The sequence below is a fragment of the Gopherus flavomarginatus genome, chromosome 3 (assembly GCF_025201925.1).
Source record: "Gopherus flavomarginatus isolate rGopFla2 chromosome 3, rGopFla2.mat.asm, whole genome shotgun sequence".
Classification (NCBI taxonomy): domain Eukaryota; kingdom Metazoa; phylum Chordata; order Testudines; family Testudinidae; genus Gopherus; species Gopherus flavomarginatus.
In genome coordinates, this window is record NC_066619.1 from 148,437,281 (window position 1) to 148,457,780 (window position 20,500).

General features: G+C 41.8%; 1 protein-coding gene across 3 annotated transcripts in view; it reads right to left on the reverse strand.

Moving 5' to 3' along the window:
- Nucleotides 1–20,500, reverse strand: part of TECRL (trans-2,3-enoyl-CoA reductase like) — a 117,766-nt gene that overhangs the window by 47,450 nt on the left and 49,816 nt on the right. For 2 of the 3 annotated variants that reach the window (XM_050948310.1, XM_050948309.1), the window contains exon 3: nt 854–898. The exons of the other annotated variant lie outside the window; for it this stretch is intronic. In XM_050948310.1, coding sequence (XP_050804267.1) covers nt 854–898 — 45 coding nt within the window. The remainder of the gene's footprint in view (nt 1–853; nt 899–20,500) is intronic. 3 annotated transcript variants of the gene reach the window in all.

A 20,500-nucleotide genomic window follows, 5' to 3' on the forward strand; every position in this document is an offset into this window, starting at 1 on the left:
GGCCCCCTGTTGCTGGGAGGCCCCGTGCCACCACACGGTTTGTTTTATGGTAAATCCACTCCTGATGGTGGCAGTGGTTTTGCACTGGCAGCAGGGGTGAAAGTAACTTACAGGACTTACCGGTACTGCCAGAGTCCTGAGGGGCATGGCCTCATCCAGAAGAGGCATGGCCTCAACCGGAAGAGGCGTGGCCTCTCACGATTTAAAGGCCCTGGGGCACCAGCTGTGGCTGGGAGACCCAGGGCCTTTAAATCAACCAAGGGCTCCCAGCTGAAGAGGTGGCTGGGAGCCCCCCAGGGCTCAGGGGCAAATTAAAGGGCCCAGGGCTTCGGCCGCTGGGGGAAACCCCGAGCTTTGCGGGGCTGGGGCAGGGATTTAAAGGGCCCAGAGCTCCTGACGCTGAGGGGAGGCCCGAGCCCTTTAAATCCTGGCCCCAGCCCGGCCGCCAGAGCCGTGGCAGGGATTCAAAGGGCTCTCGGGTGCCCGCAGTGGCGGGGAGCTCTGAGCCCTTTAAATCCCCGCCGCGGAAACTGGTGCGGTCCAGCAAGGTGTACTGGCTCTTGCCGGTACGCTGTACCGGACTGGACCAGCTTACTTTCACCTCTGACTGGCAGCTTTCCACTGAAAACTGCTGTCCCATACTAATATTAATATTCGCCATGAGAATGCATACTGAGCTAGGGTAATGTGAAATTCCGCAGACAGATTCCTTAATTGAGGAGAAATCTAATTAGCTAGTCATACATATTAATTAGCAAAAGTGCTAATGGCTTAGCCCATATGGTGTTATAGTGTTAGGAAGAAACACCAGCTATATACTAGTAGGTGCTTTGACATCCATATAAATACTTACTGCGTTCTAGTCGCAGGCCAATACGGGAAGGGTTCCACTGGGGACCTATTTAATTCATAAAGAATTACATTTAATTTCATGGTGTAGCTTCTAAACCTCATTTCTTATTAGTAGCAACAGTGTCCTTTTCGATCACAGCTAGAACCGTGAGACCATAAAACTGTCTATGTGTTTTAACTCTAAAAGTCAAATACAGTAGAAATATGGAATGAACACGCAGTACAGTACATATGGTTATAGGGGAAACTGCCCACCCTCAAACTATCTGGTTGGCTCAGTTTGAATGTCATCCGATGAGTGTCGTGTGTGTGAATGCCCAAGCCTTGTGGCATAACTGTACCAAGGAGTGTGAGTGTGTGGAGTGGAGGGGGAAGGAGTCCATGTTTATTTTAGCCTTTTCTTTGATTTCCATCTCTCACCCAACTTCCAAGGAAAAAAGCTGAGTTTTCTACTTGAGCTATGTGGAAAAGGTTCTTTTTTCCCCTGCAGAAATATTCAGTAAAAGCTTGTTCTCACCATACTTTTCAGCAGAAAATTTAAACTTTTTATTAAAATGCCCCCGAAGCCCTCAAAAACTGCAACCCTATTGGTTTTCAGATTAAAAACAGAAAAATGTTTCATTTTTCACCCCCTTTTTTCAGTTTCGGGGGTTTCCAACAAAAATATTAAAAAAAATGAGGAAAGCTGACATCTGTGAACATTTTCATTTTACTGAAAACCCAATTTTCCATTTAAAAAAACAAGAGTTTTTGATGGAAAAATTTCAACCATCTGCATTTTCCACCTGCCAAGCCTGCAAACTGCACCTGGGAGGGACTCTGCAGCCTATTATTTTAAAAGGAAAAGAGAGGGACTTTGGCCCTACTTTGTGACGTTCCTCCAGTGCAAAGTGCTTCTAATCCCCTAATCCAGCCCCTAGAGCTCCCCCATGTAGAAGGATCATCAAGTAGCATGGAACCACTGAGGAGCTCCTATACCGCCCCTTCCCCCACGGCAGGTGAAGGATACCTTGCTGGGGAAATGGGTGCATCTAGTTCTCCTCTGTCCTCCGGAGAGCCCAGCAGCGCTTTTCAGCCATTGTCTGCTGGCAGAGGGTGGATCAGCCTTCAAAACCTTGAGGCAGACTGGATGGAGACCAGGCTAAACAACCCTGAGTGTGATTACAGAACTCCTACGGGAAATCTGACTTAAAAGCAATGGCTATAATTGATTTTAAGAACCTAAAACTGTCCAGTCTCACTGAGGGTGAAAAACCAGCATGGGCTGTCACCCAGACACACTCTCTCCTTCCTGTTAAAATCCCTTCATGCATCAGTTATGTCACTGGCAAAACAAAACAGAAGGCCTCTGTGCAGGAACTAATGGGTGAGGATCTGGATGCTTTCTGTTGGTGCCCTCATCAACTGCACAATAAAAATCAGGCTCCAGAGGCAAAACCTTATGTGCTGGGTGGTTTGGTACGGCCATGTCTAGGTTATGTAGAACACATATTAGCTGTCTCTCATCAATGCTGCATCCCCCTATCCCTCCAGGGTTGATCACAACCATCTAGCATGTTTTAAAGCTATTAATCCCTCGTTTTCATTTGTGGTTTTGAAACATGTTAGCAAATGTATTTTTTAAGCATAACTTATTTTCCTAGACAAGGCCTAAAGGAGCAGCCAGGCTTTTAAAGCTGTGTAATTTTGCCTTCCTCTCAGCAAGGGCATAAATATTGATCCAAATGCACCAGCATGGATCTAAAGCAATAACCTGTCTTTAACAACAAACACATCAGGAGTCAAATTTTCTGAAAATAAAGCTGTAATCCCGGCGACTTTAAATTGGCTCCATGGCGTAGAAAGGGCTCTCCCTTCCAGCCAGTTACCCAATCCTTTCAATTCAAACACAGCCATTCCTTTCTTTAGGTCTGTGATACATCTGTTAACAGACATGAAAAGTTATTTACTGTGAGAAAACACAGGGATTGTGGAGGATAGAAATATCATTTGGTTACTATGTTGTTGTTTAAATTGGTGGTGCTGGTCAAACTGAAACTGATAGAAGCTGAACACTTTGGAGAGACATACAAGGTGTTTGTAATGGCTAGATGACAGCAAAATAAAATCCTTGTTTGCCAAAGCTCTTAATAAAAATGTACAAGCAGGTGGAGCCGGACAAAATTTTGTGTCCAATTTTTTTAAAATAAAATATGCATATTCACTGATACTGAAATGTTTCATGAAGATTCTGACAGTTTTTTTATTAATATTTGAAAGAAAAAATCTGAAAGAAATATAAAAATTTTCATTTTGACAGTTTTTGTTTTTGGATCAAAAAAAATTTTTTTTAAGGTTAAACATGCTTAAAATTGAAATACACCTCTACCCTGATATAACGTGACCCGATATAACACTAATTTGGATATGACGCAGTAAAGCAGTGCTCCTGGGGGGCGGGGCTGTGCACTCTGGTGGATCAAAGCAAGTTCGATATAACGCGGTTTCACATATAACGTGGTAAAATGTTTTGGCTCCCGAGGACAGCGTTCTATCAAGGTAGAGGTGTACAATGTTTCTCTTCGGTCAAATGAAACATTTCGTTTGACCTGAAATGAATTATTTTCCAACTTTTTGATTCCCTGAAAATTTACCATTTTCAGTCTGACCCCCAGATATTTTCTTTTACTTTTAAAAATAGTCAAGAAACCAAAATATACATTATTCACCCTGCTCCTGCAGTTAGACAAGCCGTGGAGAGCAGAGTTACATGCACATAGTCTCTAAAATATAAGACTACAGCCTAGAACTCTCTTGTTTTATGGCAAAGAGAGTAAGTAACTTTTGTCAGAGAGCTCAGTAGCGGAGTACAGGCATTAGACTAGATGAGGTGTACCGATGACCCAGATCAGTTTTAGCTTTGATCTCTGCAGGCCAAAAAATTATCCACAAACTGATGCTAGAAACACAAGAAAAACTCTATCTATCAATTAATTTTAGGATAGATACCAACTAGTTTTCTCAAGGTAGCAGAACAGACCATGGCTATTAGCGATAACAAAAGGAAGACAGAGAAACAGACATGCGGAGGATATGATTTGCTCCAGGACAGCAGCTATCAATAGTTACTGGGGCCTAAAATGCAATGTGCTTGTGCTAAATTGATTTTTTTCCACCTTGCATTACTGTATGTTTCAATAAAAGCAATATGCCTGATTCTGTGCTTTGAGGCACAGCTCATAATCTTCAATAGGGCAAACAGAGGCTGTGCTTCAAGGCATGTAATCCTACATTTCAGAGCATTATCCCAAGCACACCATTGCTTTATAAACAGACAATCATTTTAACTCCACCTTCTCCATGCAAGAAGATCTTTGGCTTAACTCCGCTATGCTGCTAATCTCTACTGACTGTGCTGCTCAGGTTCCACAAGGAAAAGCTGTTTATGTTTTCCATGGGCGCTTCACAAGCTGTAGAATATTGCAGAGACTAAGTTGTTAATTGCTTCGATTTTCAGGTGTTTGGGTCAGAAACCATCTCTTGGTTCTGTGTTTGCACAGAACCTGGCACAATTGGGCCCTGCTCCATGACTAGTTCATAGGTGCTAACATAATTACAACTGGTAAGAACATTTTGGAAAAAAATGATATTTCAGCCAAGTATGCTGTTTGGTCAAAACTGAAAGGAGACATTTTTGTTTCAAGGAAGTCTTAATCCAAATGGGGTTCTGTTGGCTCCAGAGAGAGAGACATTCTAGCTATAGAGAATCCTGTGTTATGTTTTCGGGTTGGAAGAACAATGCAGACAATCTCCAGTCTGTTACAAGGGGATATCCATGTACAATGCGTAATTTTATATACCACGTAATTCTTCATTAGCATTCCTCCTCTGAGCCTTCTATTCCGGTCTAAACACAATCCCTAAAACATGTGTCTGAATCCTACCTTTTAACCCTTGATGTTCAGGTGGGTATAAAATCAGGCAAAGCGAGTGTGCCCATCCCTATAATTATACTTTTATATATATTTATAATTTATAAGGCCAGAAGGGTCCATTATGATCATCTAGTCTGATCTTCTATATAGCACGTCATAGAACTTCCTGAATGAGCTCCTGTTTGAACTAAAGCATATCTTCTTAAGAAACATCCAATCTTTATTTAAAAAATGCCAGTGATGGAGAAATCCACTATGACCCTTGGTAAGTTGCTCCAATGGTAAATTACTCCCATTCTTTAAAAAATTGCCACTTAATTCCAGTCTGAATTTGTTTAACTTCAATTTCCAGCCATTGAATCCTGCTATACCTTTCTACGCTTGATTGAAGAGCCCTATATTTATCAAATTTCTGTTCCCCATGTAGGTACCTATAAATGAATCACGTCGCTCCAAACTTTCTCTTTGTTAATCTAAATAGATTGAGCTCCTTGAATCTATCACTACAAGGCATGCTTTGCAATCCTTCAATCATTCTCATATTTATTTGTATTGTGGCAAAGCCTCATAGCCACCGTTATGGACCAAAGCTTCATTGTACGGGGCTCTGAAAAGCCTCAGCACATTAATCTAAGCACCACACTGGTCGAGCAGAATTACAATAAAAGCTAAATTATTAGAGCTGGTCACAAACAAGTTCTTTTCCAAGGAAAATTTTTGACATGAACCTTCTACATTTTTCATTGACATCTTTCAGGTTTTCATGGGGATAATGAAAACTGATTTTTTTCCCAAAAACTTTTCAAATCACAATTTCTGTTTTGTCAAAAAGGCATTTTTTAAAACATACACACAAAATTCAGATGAAAAAATTTGACTACCATGAAAAATTACAATGCAGAACCCTTTAAAAAAGATGTATTAATTCCATTAGAGATTGGCAAGACAAATAATACATTTCCTGAACAGGATGAATATTGGCCTTATTTGATTCTTGAAATATTTCCAAATATCACTCAGATGACACATACTGAGGAATGCATGTTTTGTCCAGGAGGTAGCTTATAGAGAGATTTTCAAAACTCATGAGTGCATTCCTGCCAAATAAGTAGATTTATTTAGACACTCAGGCATATGACTTTGGAACAATGATTTTTTAGTCACTCCTCACTAACTTCTGGTGCTGTCTGCAAGTGATTGTCTTTGCTACTGCATGTACTGAACCACTGCTGCCCACCTCACTCATGGAGTAATCATTTCCATTTGCAGGTTTGCTTGCTTTGTCCTTCTCTAGCTTGCCCACCTAGGGATGTCTCTACCTCTCCCACGTCTAGAGGAGCATGCACACATCCATAAGAAAAATCATTCAAAACCGAGAAAATGAAACACTTTTTTTCACACAACACCTAATTAGACAGTGGAACTCATTGCCAAATGATGCCATCAAGGCTAACAACTAAGCAAGATTCAAAAGGTATTAAATGTGTCAAGTATCAGACGGGTAGCCGTGTTAGTCTGGATCTGTAAAAGCAGCAAAGAATCCTGTGGCACCTTATAGACTAACAGACGTTTTGGAGCATGAGCTTTCGTGGGTGAATACCCACTTAATACCCATCATGCATCTGACGAAGTGGGTATTCACCCATGAAAGCTCATGCTCTAAAACATCTGTTAGTCTATAAGGTGCCAGAGGATTCTTTGCTGCTTTTAATAAATGTGTGTATGCTAACACAAATATACTAACAAAGTTTGGAAGGGATATTAACTGTCAGGCTTCAAGGTTTAAACCAATCTCCAACTACTAGAAATGAGGAAGTTCCTTGCACCCTCTTTTGAGGCAGAAAACTGGACTGGATGGTTCTTGGGTTGAATCCAGTCTGGCAATTCCTGTGTTCCCATTGTAGATTTTAAAACCTCCATTCCCTTTGCATGTTATGATGATTATTTGTGTAATATATTATGTGCATAGCAACAACAGAATGCTAGATACTTGAAAGAGCTATGAAGACAAAGTCACTGCTCTAAAGGGTTTACAATCTAAACATGTAAAACAACAACAGTGGTTGAAAAGTTATTGAACCATGACACAGACAAACCATGTGTTTTGAGGTTTTTTTTTTTAAATCATTATTTGATTATTAGATAGTGATTTGAGGGCCCGACATCAGATTAGCTACTGCCTCTATGGGCCTGATTCTGATACCCTATTCCATTCTGAATAGCATCTTACCCCAAAGGGGTTATCTGAGCAGTAAGGTACTATTCAACATAGGTTAGGAATTGCTATCTGGCCCTACACATGGGAGACAAAGCATTAAGCATTTGGAAGGGGTTTGTTTTAGAGAGGGACCTGGAGGACAGAGGATGGCATTATGACAGATCAGGTCAAGATAGCGGGTAGAGGGGGAGAGTTCAGGTACAGGGAGCTGTATGGAAGAAAGCCCAGATATGGGAACTGGAGAAGGAAGTTAATTTGTTGTGCAGCTTGGAGGAGTCAATGGAGATAACAGCAGAGACATAGTCAGGAGCTGGGACACGCGGAGCCTTGAAGGCAAAGACAGAAGCTTCAGTTTTACATAGGAGGCCAGTAGAAGCCATGAACATGATGATGCCCTTACTCTTCTGCCCGTTTGCTAACATTATTTCCATTAAAATCTCAACCCGTCCCGCATATCATCTTAATAACAGACCTTCCAGAGACAAATGTACAATCAGGATACTGGAGTATTTACCTGGCCCTCTTAAACATTAAGTGTCAGAGACTCTTCTGCCATGAATGGGCATAGCTCCATGGAAGTCCTACATGGCTACACCTACTGGCACCAGCGGAGGAGCTCATTGTGAGAGCTAAGCCTGGCCGTCTTGCAGCAAATGGGAATTTTGCCAGGATTTGGCCCTACCAAACTAATACACACCATCGAGGAATATTCAATCGGATGAGATTTTTTATGCTCCTGGGCTGGTCATCTGCAGGGACTGAATCTAGGTTCTCTGATCTCCACTGCCTGGGCTGAAGAGCCAATACTCTTAGCTTGAAGGATGTAGCAAACTTATTATCCTCTTAGGTGTCTGAGTGACTAGAGGATGACAAAGAACTGGACTGCACTGATGTGGGTGACCATGGTTATTTAACATGGAGAGGCTAATTAGATTCATAGATTCCAAGGCCAGAAGGCACCATTGGGATCATCTAGTCTGACCTCCTGTATAGTACAGGCCAGAGAACTTCCCCAAAACAATTCCTACAGTAGATTTTTTAGATCATCATCCAATTTTGATTTGAAAATTGTCAGTAATGGAGAATTCACAATGATCCTTGGTAAGACGTTCCAATGGTAAATTACTCTCTGTGTTGAAAATTTATGCCAGATTTCCAGTTTGAATTGATCAAGTTTCAACTTCCAGCCCTTGGATCGTGTTATAACAGTGTTTCCCAAATTTTTTTGGCCACGGAACACTTTTTAGCCTATTTCGGAACACTTATAATATTATTTTGTAGTCGTTTGGTTTTCAAGTAAAAAATTGTGATATTTATGCTCAAATATATTTTATTTTATAAAACAAAGCAACAATACAAATTTAAAATAACTTGAACTAACAATTTCTAACTGGAAAGTGCATATAAAGTAGTACAAAAATCAAGTGCAAGAGTCTTTCATGGAACACCTATTCACATCGTGCGGAACACCAGTGTTCCGCGGAACACAGTTAGGGAAACACTGTGTTATATGATCCAATGGTAGATTGAAGATCCTGATATTTATTCCGAATGTAGGTGCTTATAGATTGTAATCAAGTCACTCCTGAACATTCTCTGTGTTACACTAAGTAGATTGAGCTCCTTGTGTCTATTGCTATAAGGCATGTTTTCTAGTCCTTTAAGCATTCTCATGGCTCTTCTTGGAACTCTTTCCAATTAATCTACATCCTTCTTGAATAGTGACAGCAGAACTGGACACACTATTTCAGCAGTGGTCAATCCAGTGCCAAACACAGAGGTAAAATAACCTCTTTACTCCTACTCAAGATTCTCCTGTTTATGCATACAAGAATTTCATTAGCTGTTTTGGTCACAGCATAACACTGGGAGCTCATGTTCAGCTGATTATCCACCCTGAACCCCAAATCTTTTTCAGAATCACTGCTTCCCAGGATGTAATCCCCCATTGCGTAAGTATGGCCTACATTCTCTATTCCTAGATGTATGCATTTACATTTAGCAATATTAAAATGCATATTGTTTGCTTGCAACTCATCAAATGAACCAAATAACTCCATATTAGTGACCTGTCTTCGTTATTTACTCCTGCCCCCAACTTTTGTGTCATTTGCAAACTTTATCAGGGATGATTTTATGTTTTCTTCCAGGTCATTAATAAAAATGTTAAATAGTGTAGGTCCCATAAATGATCCCTGCAGGACCCTACTAGAAACAAACCCATTCTATGATGATTCACAATTTACAATTACATTTTGAGACCTCTCCGTTAGTCGGATTTTAATCCATTTATCGTGTGCCATGTTAACCTGATCTCTTCCTAGTTTTTTAATCAAATGTTATGTAATACCAAGTCAAATGACTTACAGAAGTCTAAGTATATTACAAGAAGGGTATTATCTTTGTCAACCAAACTTGTAATCTCATTAAAAAAAAGATATCACGTTTGTTTGACAGGATCTGTTTTCCACAAACCCATCTTGATTGGCATTAATTATACCTTTATTTCTTTATTAACCAAGTCCCATATCAGTCACTCCATTATCTTGCCGGGGAATCAATGTTAGACTGACAGGCCTATAATTACCCAGCCATCCTGTTAACATTTTTTAAATATTGGCACAACATGAGCTTTCTTCCAGCCTTCTGGAACTTCCCAACTGTTCCAAGACTTACTGAAAATCAACATTAACAGTCCAACAAGCTCCTTGGGCAGCTCTTTTAAAACTCTTGGCTGCAAGTTACCTGGACTTGCTGATTTAAAAAAACGTGTAATTTTAGATAATGCTGTTTAAGATCCTCCTCAGGTACTAATGGAAAGGAAAAAAATGTTTTCATATGATATGACCATAAAATCTGGGGGTTTTGCCACATACAGAACACTTCTGCCTTTTCTCCATTATTATCAATAATTCTTCCATTTCAATCTACTAATGGATCAATGTAGGATTTATTCCTAATATACTTTATCAATTCTCTCTTATTCCCTTCATCCTGCTGACCATAGATTTCTCCTTGTGCCTCTTTGCTTCTCTTGTCAATTTTCTACAATTCCTAGCTTCTGAATTGTATTCATTACTATCTACTTCTCCTTTCTTGAATTTGATTATATATACACACCTCCACTTCCCTTCCAAACCATTTCTTTTTACAGTCTTCTTCCTTAATTGTGGCTTTTTGCACATCTGCTAAAGTGTTCTAAATAATTTCCAATTATCACTCACATTTTTTTTTATTAAATTCTTCCTTACAGCTGATTTGCCTCAGAATTGTTTTCAGCTTTGTGAAATTGGCACTTTTATAGCACCAGGTATATATAATTTGTTTCAGTTCCTCTTTATCTGTCAAGGCAAGGGCTCATATTGAGAGCTCCCCTGTGTTGCATGCAACATTTTTTGAGTTAGGAGATTTTCACTTATAATGTTTAGAAACTCCAAGGATCTTTTACTACTGGCAGCATGGGAGCTCCAGCATATGTCACTCAAATTGAAGTCCCCCGTGATCATACAGCTTTTTCCCCCAACATATTATAGATAGGTATGTAAGGAACTGGTCATCTCGGTCCATAGTGTGATTCAGTGGTCTATAGCAGACACCAACTAATACCCTATCTTGTGCTCTATCTGGTAGGATATTGATCTGAAAACATTCAAAAGCATTTTTGCTGAGTCATCCACGACTTGGAAACAGGAAATGGTATTTTTATACAATAGTTCCACTCTCATTCCCCACCAATCTTTCCTAAATTGATTATAACCACTGATTTTAATATTCCAGTCATGGGAATCATTGCACCAGATTTCAGTTATACTAACTAGATCAAATTTATGCTCATAAATGAGAAATTCCAATTCCTCTTGTTTGTTACCCAGGATCTTCTGGTGATTTTCTTTGATTGTTGATTAATTTTGGTCTCAACATCTTGATTATGTGCTGAGTGCTCAGATCTTCACTATTTTACCCTTCCCTTTTGCTATTAGTTTAACCTCCTCTTGACTACTCCAGGCAGCCTGTCCCCACTGAGATTGGTGTCCCTTCTACTGAGGTGCAGGCCGTTCAAACTAAACCACTCCTTCTTCCTGTGGAAGGTGGACCAATGTTCCACAAAAACCAAACTCTTCCACTCTACCTAGCCAGTGGTTCACTTCCAAGAATCTTCTGCCTTCTCTCTTTCTTTGCTCATGGAAGAGGAAGGATCTCAGAGAAGATCGCTTGGACATTCTCCTTCTTTAGCATTCTTCCAAATTCCTTGAAGTGATCTTTATCTGTCTGATGTTTTGCCCTAGTGCCAATATGAACCATCAGCAATGGGATCCTTTCCCATCGATTTCAAAACCTAAGCAATCTTAGAGTGACACCTCTCCATGAAGGCAGCACATCATCCTGTGGTCCACCAGTCCCTTGCTAAATGTTCCTTCAATTCTTCTGAGTATTGAATCCCCAAAAAGGATTGCCTGTCTTGCTTGGATGGTTGAAGAACTCTTTGTGGACAAGCCTGATTTTCTTACAGGTTGGGTGGAGCTGCCACTCACAGGTCTGTCCCACACATCTCTCCATTCCCTTGGAGCAGCTAGATCTTGAGAAGTAACTTCCAGTTTCCACACTGAGGACCTGTTATTGATTGGAAACTTCTAACTGTGAGAAATTCCTCAAGGTCCTCTCCTTTCTGTTGGCCACAGCCTGCCCAGTGGTGTGTCCTCTTGCCTCTGATGGTTACAAACTGACAGGATTCCTGTCTGACTCCTTGGAGGCCAGCTCCTTCATTCTTTGAACCTGGGGTATCGATGTTTCCTGAACCTGGCTCCTCAGCTTTTCTCATTTTCAGAAGCATCTCTGCTTGCCCTTCCAATCCAAGAATCTTTTCCTCCAGCACAGACAATCTTCCAGCAACTTGCACTTCACACGTAGGATGTCCCCTTCTGGCGTCATGCAGGAAGGAAAACATGGCACATCCATTGCAGGTCATCACCACTGTCCCATCGCTGGGCATCTCAAAATTTCACACAAAGTCTCTCACACTCCCTCTCTCAACTCCCTCTGAAACTCTCACGTTAGCTGCCTCTGTCTGAAGCTCTTGAGTTCGCCTAGCAAATGACTTTTTATACCTGCTTTGCTCAGCTCTGCCCCTCACTACCAGTGACCAATGAACCTCTCAGAGACTTCAAATAGTTACACAGCCTGTACACAGAGAGCGAATAGTCAAACAAACAACCCACAGACATACCAAAGAGTGATATACTGCGGCAATAATACCTCGTTCTGATATAGCACTTTTCATTAGTAGATCTCAAAATGTTTTATAAAGAGGTCAGTAACATATGAGAAAACTGAGGCAGTGGACAGTGAAGTGAATTCTCCAAAGTCACCCAGCAGCCCAGGGGTGAGCTGGGAATAGAACTCATGGTCTCCTGAGTCACAGTCTGGTTCTATAGAGCTGGACTTTCAGTTTTAGCTCTAGGCTTTACAGTTTCTGTCTCATTCTCAACAACACTGCGAAGGCTAAAGATCTCATGTAACACACCCATTAAAAGCGGAGGTAGATACAGTGCCTTAGCCTCAGGAGATGGAGGGGTACGTGTTCCCATTCACTAAAGGTTATTGCGCTAGGGATTTACACAACTAGCATTTCAAAAGGAGGTCTAGAAATATTCTTGTGCAACATCATCTGTCTGTTGTATCAACCTGGTGCCTCTTGTTTTATACTTAATTGTAAACTCTTTGGGGCAGGGGCATCTCTTTGTTCTGTGTTTGTACAATGCCACACACAATGGAGTCCTCGTCCATGATGAGGCCCTATCATAATACAAATAAATACAACAAGAATAATAGCATCAACTCCCTGGACACCATGGTCAGCTGCAACAATGCACCCCCATAAAAAACTATATACAAAAAACCCAAGGATCATCACACCTCAGCAACCACTAGAGGAAATCTGCAAGCTACAGCCAGGCACTCTGGCACCACAGAATATGCTCCAAAGAGAAAGTCTGAGATACACAACTAAACACACTTAAAACCATCCTGAATAAACAAGGACACTCCAGCAGAACACATTCTGGAATTGGCTACCCAAATACCCTGGGAGAACCTTCTTCAATACAGAATAAATCCTGACCACACATGCCTAGTTGTCACTTACCGCCCCACTCTAGAACCCACATGGGGTTTCATTAAACAAACAGTTACAACCTATCTCAACAGGGACCACATCCTGAAATAAATCTTCCCTGAAACCCCTCTTCTGGCCTTCAAACAACCCCACAACCTCTCCAAGCTCATCATCAGAAGCAAGCTCCCCACAGACCAGGACTCTCCAACTCAGGCCCTGCCAGAACTGCAGAAATATCTCCAGTTCTGTAACGATCTGTATCACCCACACCACATCTTTCATGATCCCTGGGTCCTACACATGCCTATCGCCACATGTGGTGTCCCTTATCCAGTGATCAACAACAACTATGTGGGTGAAACCAGACAATACTATGCTCTCAAATGAACTCAAACAGAAAAATGGTAAAATATCACAAAACACCCTATCTCCCATAGTTTTCACAAAACAATCCCTGAATATCTGATCTCTCATCCTCGCAGCAAACCTGCACAACACCTTCAAAAGATGAGCCTGGGAGCTCAAATTCAGAGCTCCGCTGGACATTAAAAACCACAGACTTAACAGAGACATTGGTTTTATTACAATGATTTGTAACACACCTTACTGCCTAATGCTTAATTGCAGCTACAGCTGCATGAACACCCTACACTTACCAATATGTCAAACCCTGTATTCAGCTTGGATGTTGCAGTTACCTTTTCCAGCTCTGTGAAGCCTGAAAGCTTGTCCATTCCACCAACAAAAGTTGCTTCAATAAAAGCTATTACCTCACTTACTTTGTCTCTAACAACAACAATAATAATATGCATTTAATGGAGCGGTCGTGATGATAGACAAACAAACAACTCATGTATCAAAGTGTGGACAGATCCCATTTCAAAGCAGGTAGAAAGTAGCAAGAAGGTTAAGCTGTATCCAGAGGAGTGTGTTATACAGAAAGGCACCATACCTTCCCAGCAGTGCAATGCCATTGACTCACTTGTGTGTGCTTTTGGATTAAAAAGGCCAAGAAATGAGTCATCCTAAAATCATAGGAACTAGTGACATTTTTAAAGGTTCATATAAAATTTTAAAGGCTCTCAATGGTATTATAGCAGCACGACTCCAATTGACTTTAATGGGTGCTTCTGGGCAAAAGCCCCACGGCGTGCTTTGAAAGATCAAAGGTAAGTGTTGTGACTTTTCCTGCCACTATGTAATTGAGGGGTCCCTATAACAACATTATCATTTTGTACCATTTCATAAAATGGTAAGAAAAGTTCTCTTGGTGCTTTACTTCATTCTGTCATAAATTATATGATTGGATGTTAATTAGTTACACAGCATTAAGGAAGAAATCGTAATGTATATCACAGAAAATATAAAAGTATAGTAAATGTGTCTCCCTGTGTGAAATTAGGCATTTTCCCTCAAATTCGGCCCTTCAACAGTTACTCCTTCAAGCAATAAACCATCTAAAAACCAGATAATGGATTTGATGGACACTGTTCGGAGATAATTTAGCAGACTGACTTTCCATGAACTGCTAATTTTATCATCAGTTACATTGTTTGCTTCTGATTGTATTTTACTACCCATGCATCTCTAATAACAAAGAGGCTTCATAATTATGTGCAGCACCTGCTGTGATATGAATAGAACAATATGAACAACAAAATTACTATAATCAATCAGCAGCAGCATGTTTTAAAAAAACCTTAGAAACACAGGATGTCCTGGGGTATGCTGCAACAGCAGCAACTCATAAACATCCCATCATATGATCACAGATTGGGATTCACCAGCTGAGAAATAGAACAGGACTTTCCCACAAAGTACCCTTCAACTATACCTGATTAACGTACCTCATCAAGGTAACTTAACTCAGGTGTAGATCTAATACCTACAAATCATTGGCACTATGCTGCTATGAAACTCCCATGACTGGAACGTAGCTGATTCAATGGTGTATACAAACTCTGGTGATGCACAGTTTATCTGACAACTAAACTTTTCAAGGTCTTTCCCTGACAAGTGAACGCTGAGCAAATGTTGGTATTCACATCCTCAACCCTTAAACAGCAGAGGTCATGAATGCCACATCTATTGGTTGGAATGTAGCATCTGAGAATTCTCAAGAACAGTTCAGAGTAACCAGGAGCAGATAAAGATATCATCATCCTGATAACAGAGTCCTCTGCTGAACGGAAGTTTGAGTATCACTGCTTCATGGCGCCACAAACGCTCACAGAAAGCAGCTGAAATGACTGGATGTTTCTTCTTTCCACTTTCATTTTGAGAAAAAGCCTAGAGATTTATTCTGCTAATATCACGTAACTGATTTGTCAGTTGGCGGCAGTTCTGAAAAAGTGGGGAGAAATTAATTAGGGTTGACATAAAAATGAAAGTTTTCAACTTTTTCTGTGAATTGAACAACTGAAAAAAAATTCAAATTGAATGCAATGTTTCTTTGCATGTTTCATTCAACTCTAAATGAAATACTTTGTTTCAATTTCAAATTTCTAAATTTATTTTTAAAAAAACATTAAAAATTGACGGTATGAAGGTGTTTCAATTCAGAACATTAGGGAAAAAAAAAAGCCCTCCTGCAACACAGACTATTTGGTGAAACAGGCACCAATTCACAAAATGTTTTAGTCTTGCCAAATCTACCTTCTTCACCTATAAAGGTTCACCCACCACTATGCATAGGACTCGTGGCAGCAAACTGTAAGTGAAGCACAACCACCCATGAAGGAAGCCATGATAAAGCATGGCTGTGGTACAAGGATAAAAGGAAATAAGAATATTTGCTTGACACCACAATCTGCAAGAGACTCTTGCCACTGAAATGGCAAAATAGTAACAATAGTAACATAGCTGGGGTAGATCAGGCAGTGGAGACACGGGCTAGCTGACCCAAGTACATACCCATGTGGACATTGTGGGTACATGATCAGGGTACTTAGCCCATGCTGCCACGCACCACTACCCATGCTACTGCAGGTACACTATTATTTTTAGCACATGAGCTCCATGACAGCTGGCACAAGTACATCTGCTCAAACTGGGGACCCCACCCCTCGCTCCAAGTATAAACATAACCTGAGCCTAAGACAGTAGTGGCCAACCCTGGAGGCTATGACTTATGATTTCTATGTGTTTCATTAGCCAGAAGTGATGTAGCAGACAGGCGGCATTGTTCACTCCATAGGCTGAGAAGTCAATTACACGCTGAGGCTGAGGGGAAGCAGCCGGAGCTCCACTTGCACTGCTGAGCCCCTGGCATCACACTACCCTAGCTCCCTTATGAAACCTGACCCCGTTTCCAGTTGCACCCATCATGGTCCACCATGGGCAGCTGTTATTAAGAAAATGTGTATTAGATAACAGAATGGAAGTGTAGTCGCTGAGATGCCCCCTGCAAGTGTTTGAATCTGGCCTGCCCCCGAAGCAGATCCAATGTGAGTGACCTGAGTACCTGCTGTGTCTTCTCTGCTTTTCTGTTCAGGTTCTTATCCCACTCTCATCACGAGAGTATCTGAGGGCCCCCCACTACTGCATCCAAGCAACATGGTCAATACCTGTCACACGCCATGCATTCTCTCTCCCATCCTTTCCCCAAGGGGAGAATTATGTGTGCAATGGAGGGTTCTGGTTTGGCAGGGATTCTTTGCTTTGTTTTGTATATGCTGTTACATATTTATGTTGGAGAAGGCAGGTGGAAGAAATGCCCCTTGCACTTGGGGTGGAAGGTGGTGAGGTTTGAGAATGTTCCTCAGTTCCTGGTGGAGTTCAGTCCATGATCCCTGACTGGCGCCTCACAAATGTCTGACTCCTGCACAGACAAGTTTTACCCTGGTGGTAGAAACTTCCATTGTGCCAGAGGTGTGGAGTTGTTGACCATTCTTCATCCCACTTAGGCTTTTTTAGATATGCTGGGCCCACGTGATGGATCGTCCTGACGATAAGGACCAAGTCCTCAAACTTGATTCGCTGTTCCATGGGAAGCCAGAGGAGGGAGCAGAGAACATGCATGAGGTGCTCATGGTAGCCCCTGTTGCTGAGGAGACATGCTGCTGAGTTTCCTAAGAGCTGATGGCTTCATGGCCTGGTATATTATGTTGCTCTGATCTTTAGCCTGAGCAGTACAAAGGGAGGGAAACACGACAGAGCATCTACCCCAAAGTATTGATTGTGGCCTTTGACCAGAGCAATGAGTAAAATTTCTTTAGAGTTACAATCCAGCAGTGGCAACATTAAACTCCAGTGCTCACATAATGCTGTCTGGGCAGAGCAAGAGGACCAGTTAATTGTATGTGTGAGCACAAATTTCCCACAGAAAGGCATGGAGAAATATCTACTTGTGACAATCTAAAACTGTCATAAACAGATAGTTAAGGGTTAATAGAACAGGAGTACTTCATGTCTCTTTTGCCTGTAAAGAGTTAACAAGTTCAGTGAGCCTGGCTGTCACCTGACCAGAGAACCAATCTGGGGACAGGATACTTTCAAATCTTGAGGGAGGGAAATTTTTGTGTGTGCTGTTAGTGTTTGGTTGTTGTTCTCTCTGGGTTCTGAGAGTGACCAGATGTGCAACCAGGTTTCTCTCCAATCTCCCTGATACAGGTTCTTATAGATTCAAAATAGTAAGTACTAGGTGATAAGGCGAGTTAGGCTTATGTTTGTTTTCTTTATTTGCAAATGTGTATGTGGCTGGGAGGAGTTCAAATGTGTATTTGGCTGGAAGGAGTTCAAATTTGTACTTTGCTGAAAGGATTTTAATTTGTACTTGTATACTTAGGTTGGGAGGGTATTCCCAGTGTCTATAGCTGAAAGACCCTGTAACATTTTCCATCTTAAATTTACAAAGATAATTTTTACTGTTTTTCTTTCTCTAATTAAAAGCTTTTCTTATTTAAGAACCTGATTGTTTTTTTTAATTCTGGTGTCAGATCCCAGGGGACGGGGTCTGGATCCACCAGGGAACTGGTGGGGAGAAAGGAGGCAAGGAGGAGAGAAAGGTTATTTTCTCTCTGTGTTAGGATTACTGTCTCTCTCAGGGAGAGTCTGGGAGGGGGAGAGAGGAGGAGGAGGGAAGGTGAATTTTCCTCTCAGTTTTAAGATTCAAGGAGTTTGAATCACAGTGATCTTCCAGGGTAACCCAGGTAGGGGAAGCCTGGGAGAGGCAATGGTGAGGGAAAGGGTTTACTTTCCTTGTGTTAAGATCCAGAAAGACTGGGTCTTGGGGGTCCCTAGGCAAGGTTTTGGGGGGACCAGAGCGTACCAGGCACTGGAATTCCTGGTTGGTGGCAGCGCTACAGGTTCTAAGCTGGTAATTAAGCTTAGAGAAATTCATGCTGGTACCCCATTTTTGGACGCTAAGGTTCAGAGTGGGGAATTATACCATGACAAAAACTATCAGCACCCATCTTTGAAAGAAGAAAAATGGACTTTGCAGTCTTCAGCAACAACCACAGTACAGTACATAGCCTCAGGCAGTGGATGGTTGACAGCAACAATTTAACACTGTAAAATTGCCCTGAAACATCTTGAAAAATTCACTGTACTTTTAGTTGCTTGGTCATTCTAGTTTCACCTCCTACACTCTACACTTCCTTCTAGTGCACTCTAGCTGAGCCAGTCACTGTCTACCACATAATCCTTTCTGATGAGTGAATGTAAAGGACACGCTTTGCATAGCTTTTATCCAGTGGACAGGGCATTAGACTAGCACTCAAGAGACCTGCATTCCACCCTGTCATATGATGGCTTTGAGGATGAGAGCAGCAGGAGGCAGGTTGAGATGGGGAGAACGTTTTAAAAATCACTGGCTTTCTCAAACAAAGGCTGTAATCCTGCAATTGATAGTGCAGGAGTAGGGTGCTGCTTCTCAACCAGAAGACAGTGGGTGCTGAAGTCTGCTTGTGTGCAATCAGTTGGAAATTTTGGCCTATAATAAATACATCAGCACAGAAAGCAGTGAGATAAGAAGGGACGACACGGGGCATTAAGCATGGATATTTAAGTAATGGAAATGTGCCATGCCTGGGGACACTTTGTGCACGTTTCAGCTCCTGAATGACAGCATAGGTACTGCAGTGCAATCAGATACAAAGGCCAGGCTGGATTAGTGACTAGGAAGAACAATGGTATGAACTCACCTCTATACGTGACGCAGGGGCGTATGGTCTTGCAGCTGAATGTGTACCCGCCATTGTGATATATAAAGAGCTGCCGCTGACAGGGAAGAGGGTCATCTACCACACAGCTGTTATTGTTAGAGAACAAGGAGGTGCCAGAAGCACCATCAGTGCCAGCAAGGAGCAGCACTAGTGAAGGAGGAAGGGGAAAACAGCAGCAGCAATGTGGGTAACAAACGCTAGAGGGTGGTGGATGATAGAGTGTTGCTTCTGCATTTGACCAGTGGGTGGCGCTATGCAGCAACAGGGATCTGCACTAGGTGACCACCCCTCCTGGGCAGGGTGGGTGATGGAGGAGGGATTTACATAGCTGGAGGAGGGACATGGCGACCACTTGAGCATGACAGTTAATGTTTTTCTGAAAATTTGAATTCTTACAGTAATGGACGATGAGAGCATCTCACTTGTCTCCTTTCAGTAATTTTCTAACCTATTTGGTTGTGGAGAAATGTGACCCAAGCACCCCTTAAAGGCTCCCAAACTGGAGGAGGCAAGGCACCAAAATGTACTATTGGGCTCAAAAAGATGAGATTTTTCTCTTTTGTAATCTCATTATGTTGAGGGCCCTGTTTCATGGTTTTCCTTTGGGTCGGCAGTACTGGAATGGTGACAGGTGACTGAAAATGGGAGACTGGTCAATTCAATCCATGCGGTAAGCAGAAACATACAATAGTGTTCTATCAACATAACATGGGACCAGGAGGGAACGCTTACAATACACATGCTCAGCCATGGTTACTTCTTAAACCAGAAAGGGCTTCGAAAAGTATTTATGCTACTTATCTGGCCCCCAGCACCTGAGCACCTCATACTCTTCAGTGTGTTTACCCTCGTAAAATCCCCATGAGATAAGGCAGTGTACAAGTGGGGAGCTGAGACGCAGAGTCTATTGATACCAATTGAAATCATTGCTACCAATGGCAGCTAGGCACCTAAACACCTTGGAAGCTCTGGGTATAAGGGACATGCCCCACATCACCCAGGATATCTGGGATAGAAGAAGGATCAGAATACAAGTCTCCAGCAGGCCCTGTATCTCCCCAGCCATCCTTCCTTTCACACATGGGCCCAAACACTTGCTAAATGCCAAATCTGCACACACAGGGCCCTGTATGTCTAGCCGTAAGCATCCACCAGTAGGAGGCTTTGCCTTTTTATAGACACAGAACGGGCTTGGGCATCTCATGTGGATGCACGTGTTGAAGACTTTGGACTGATG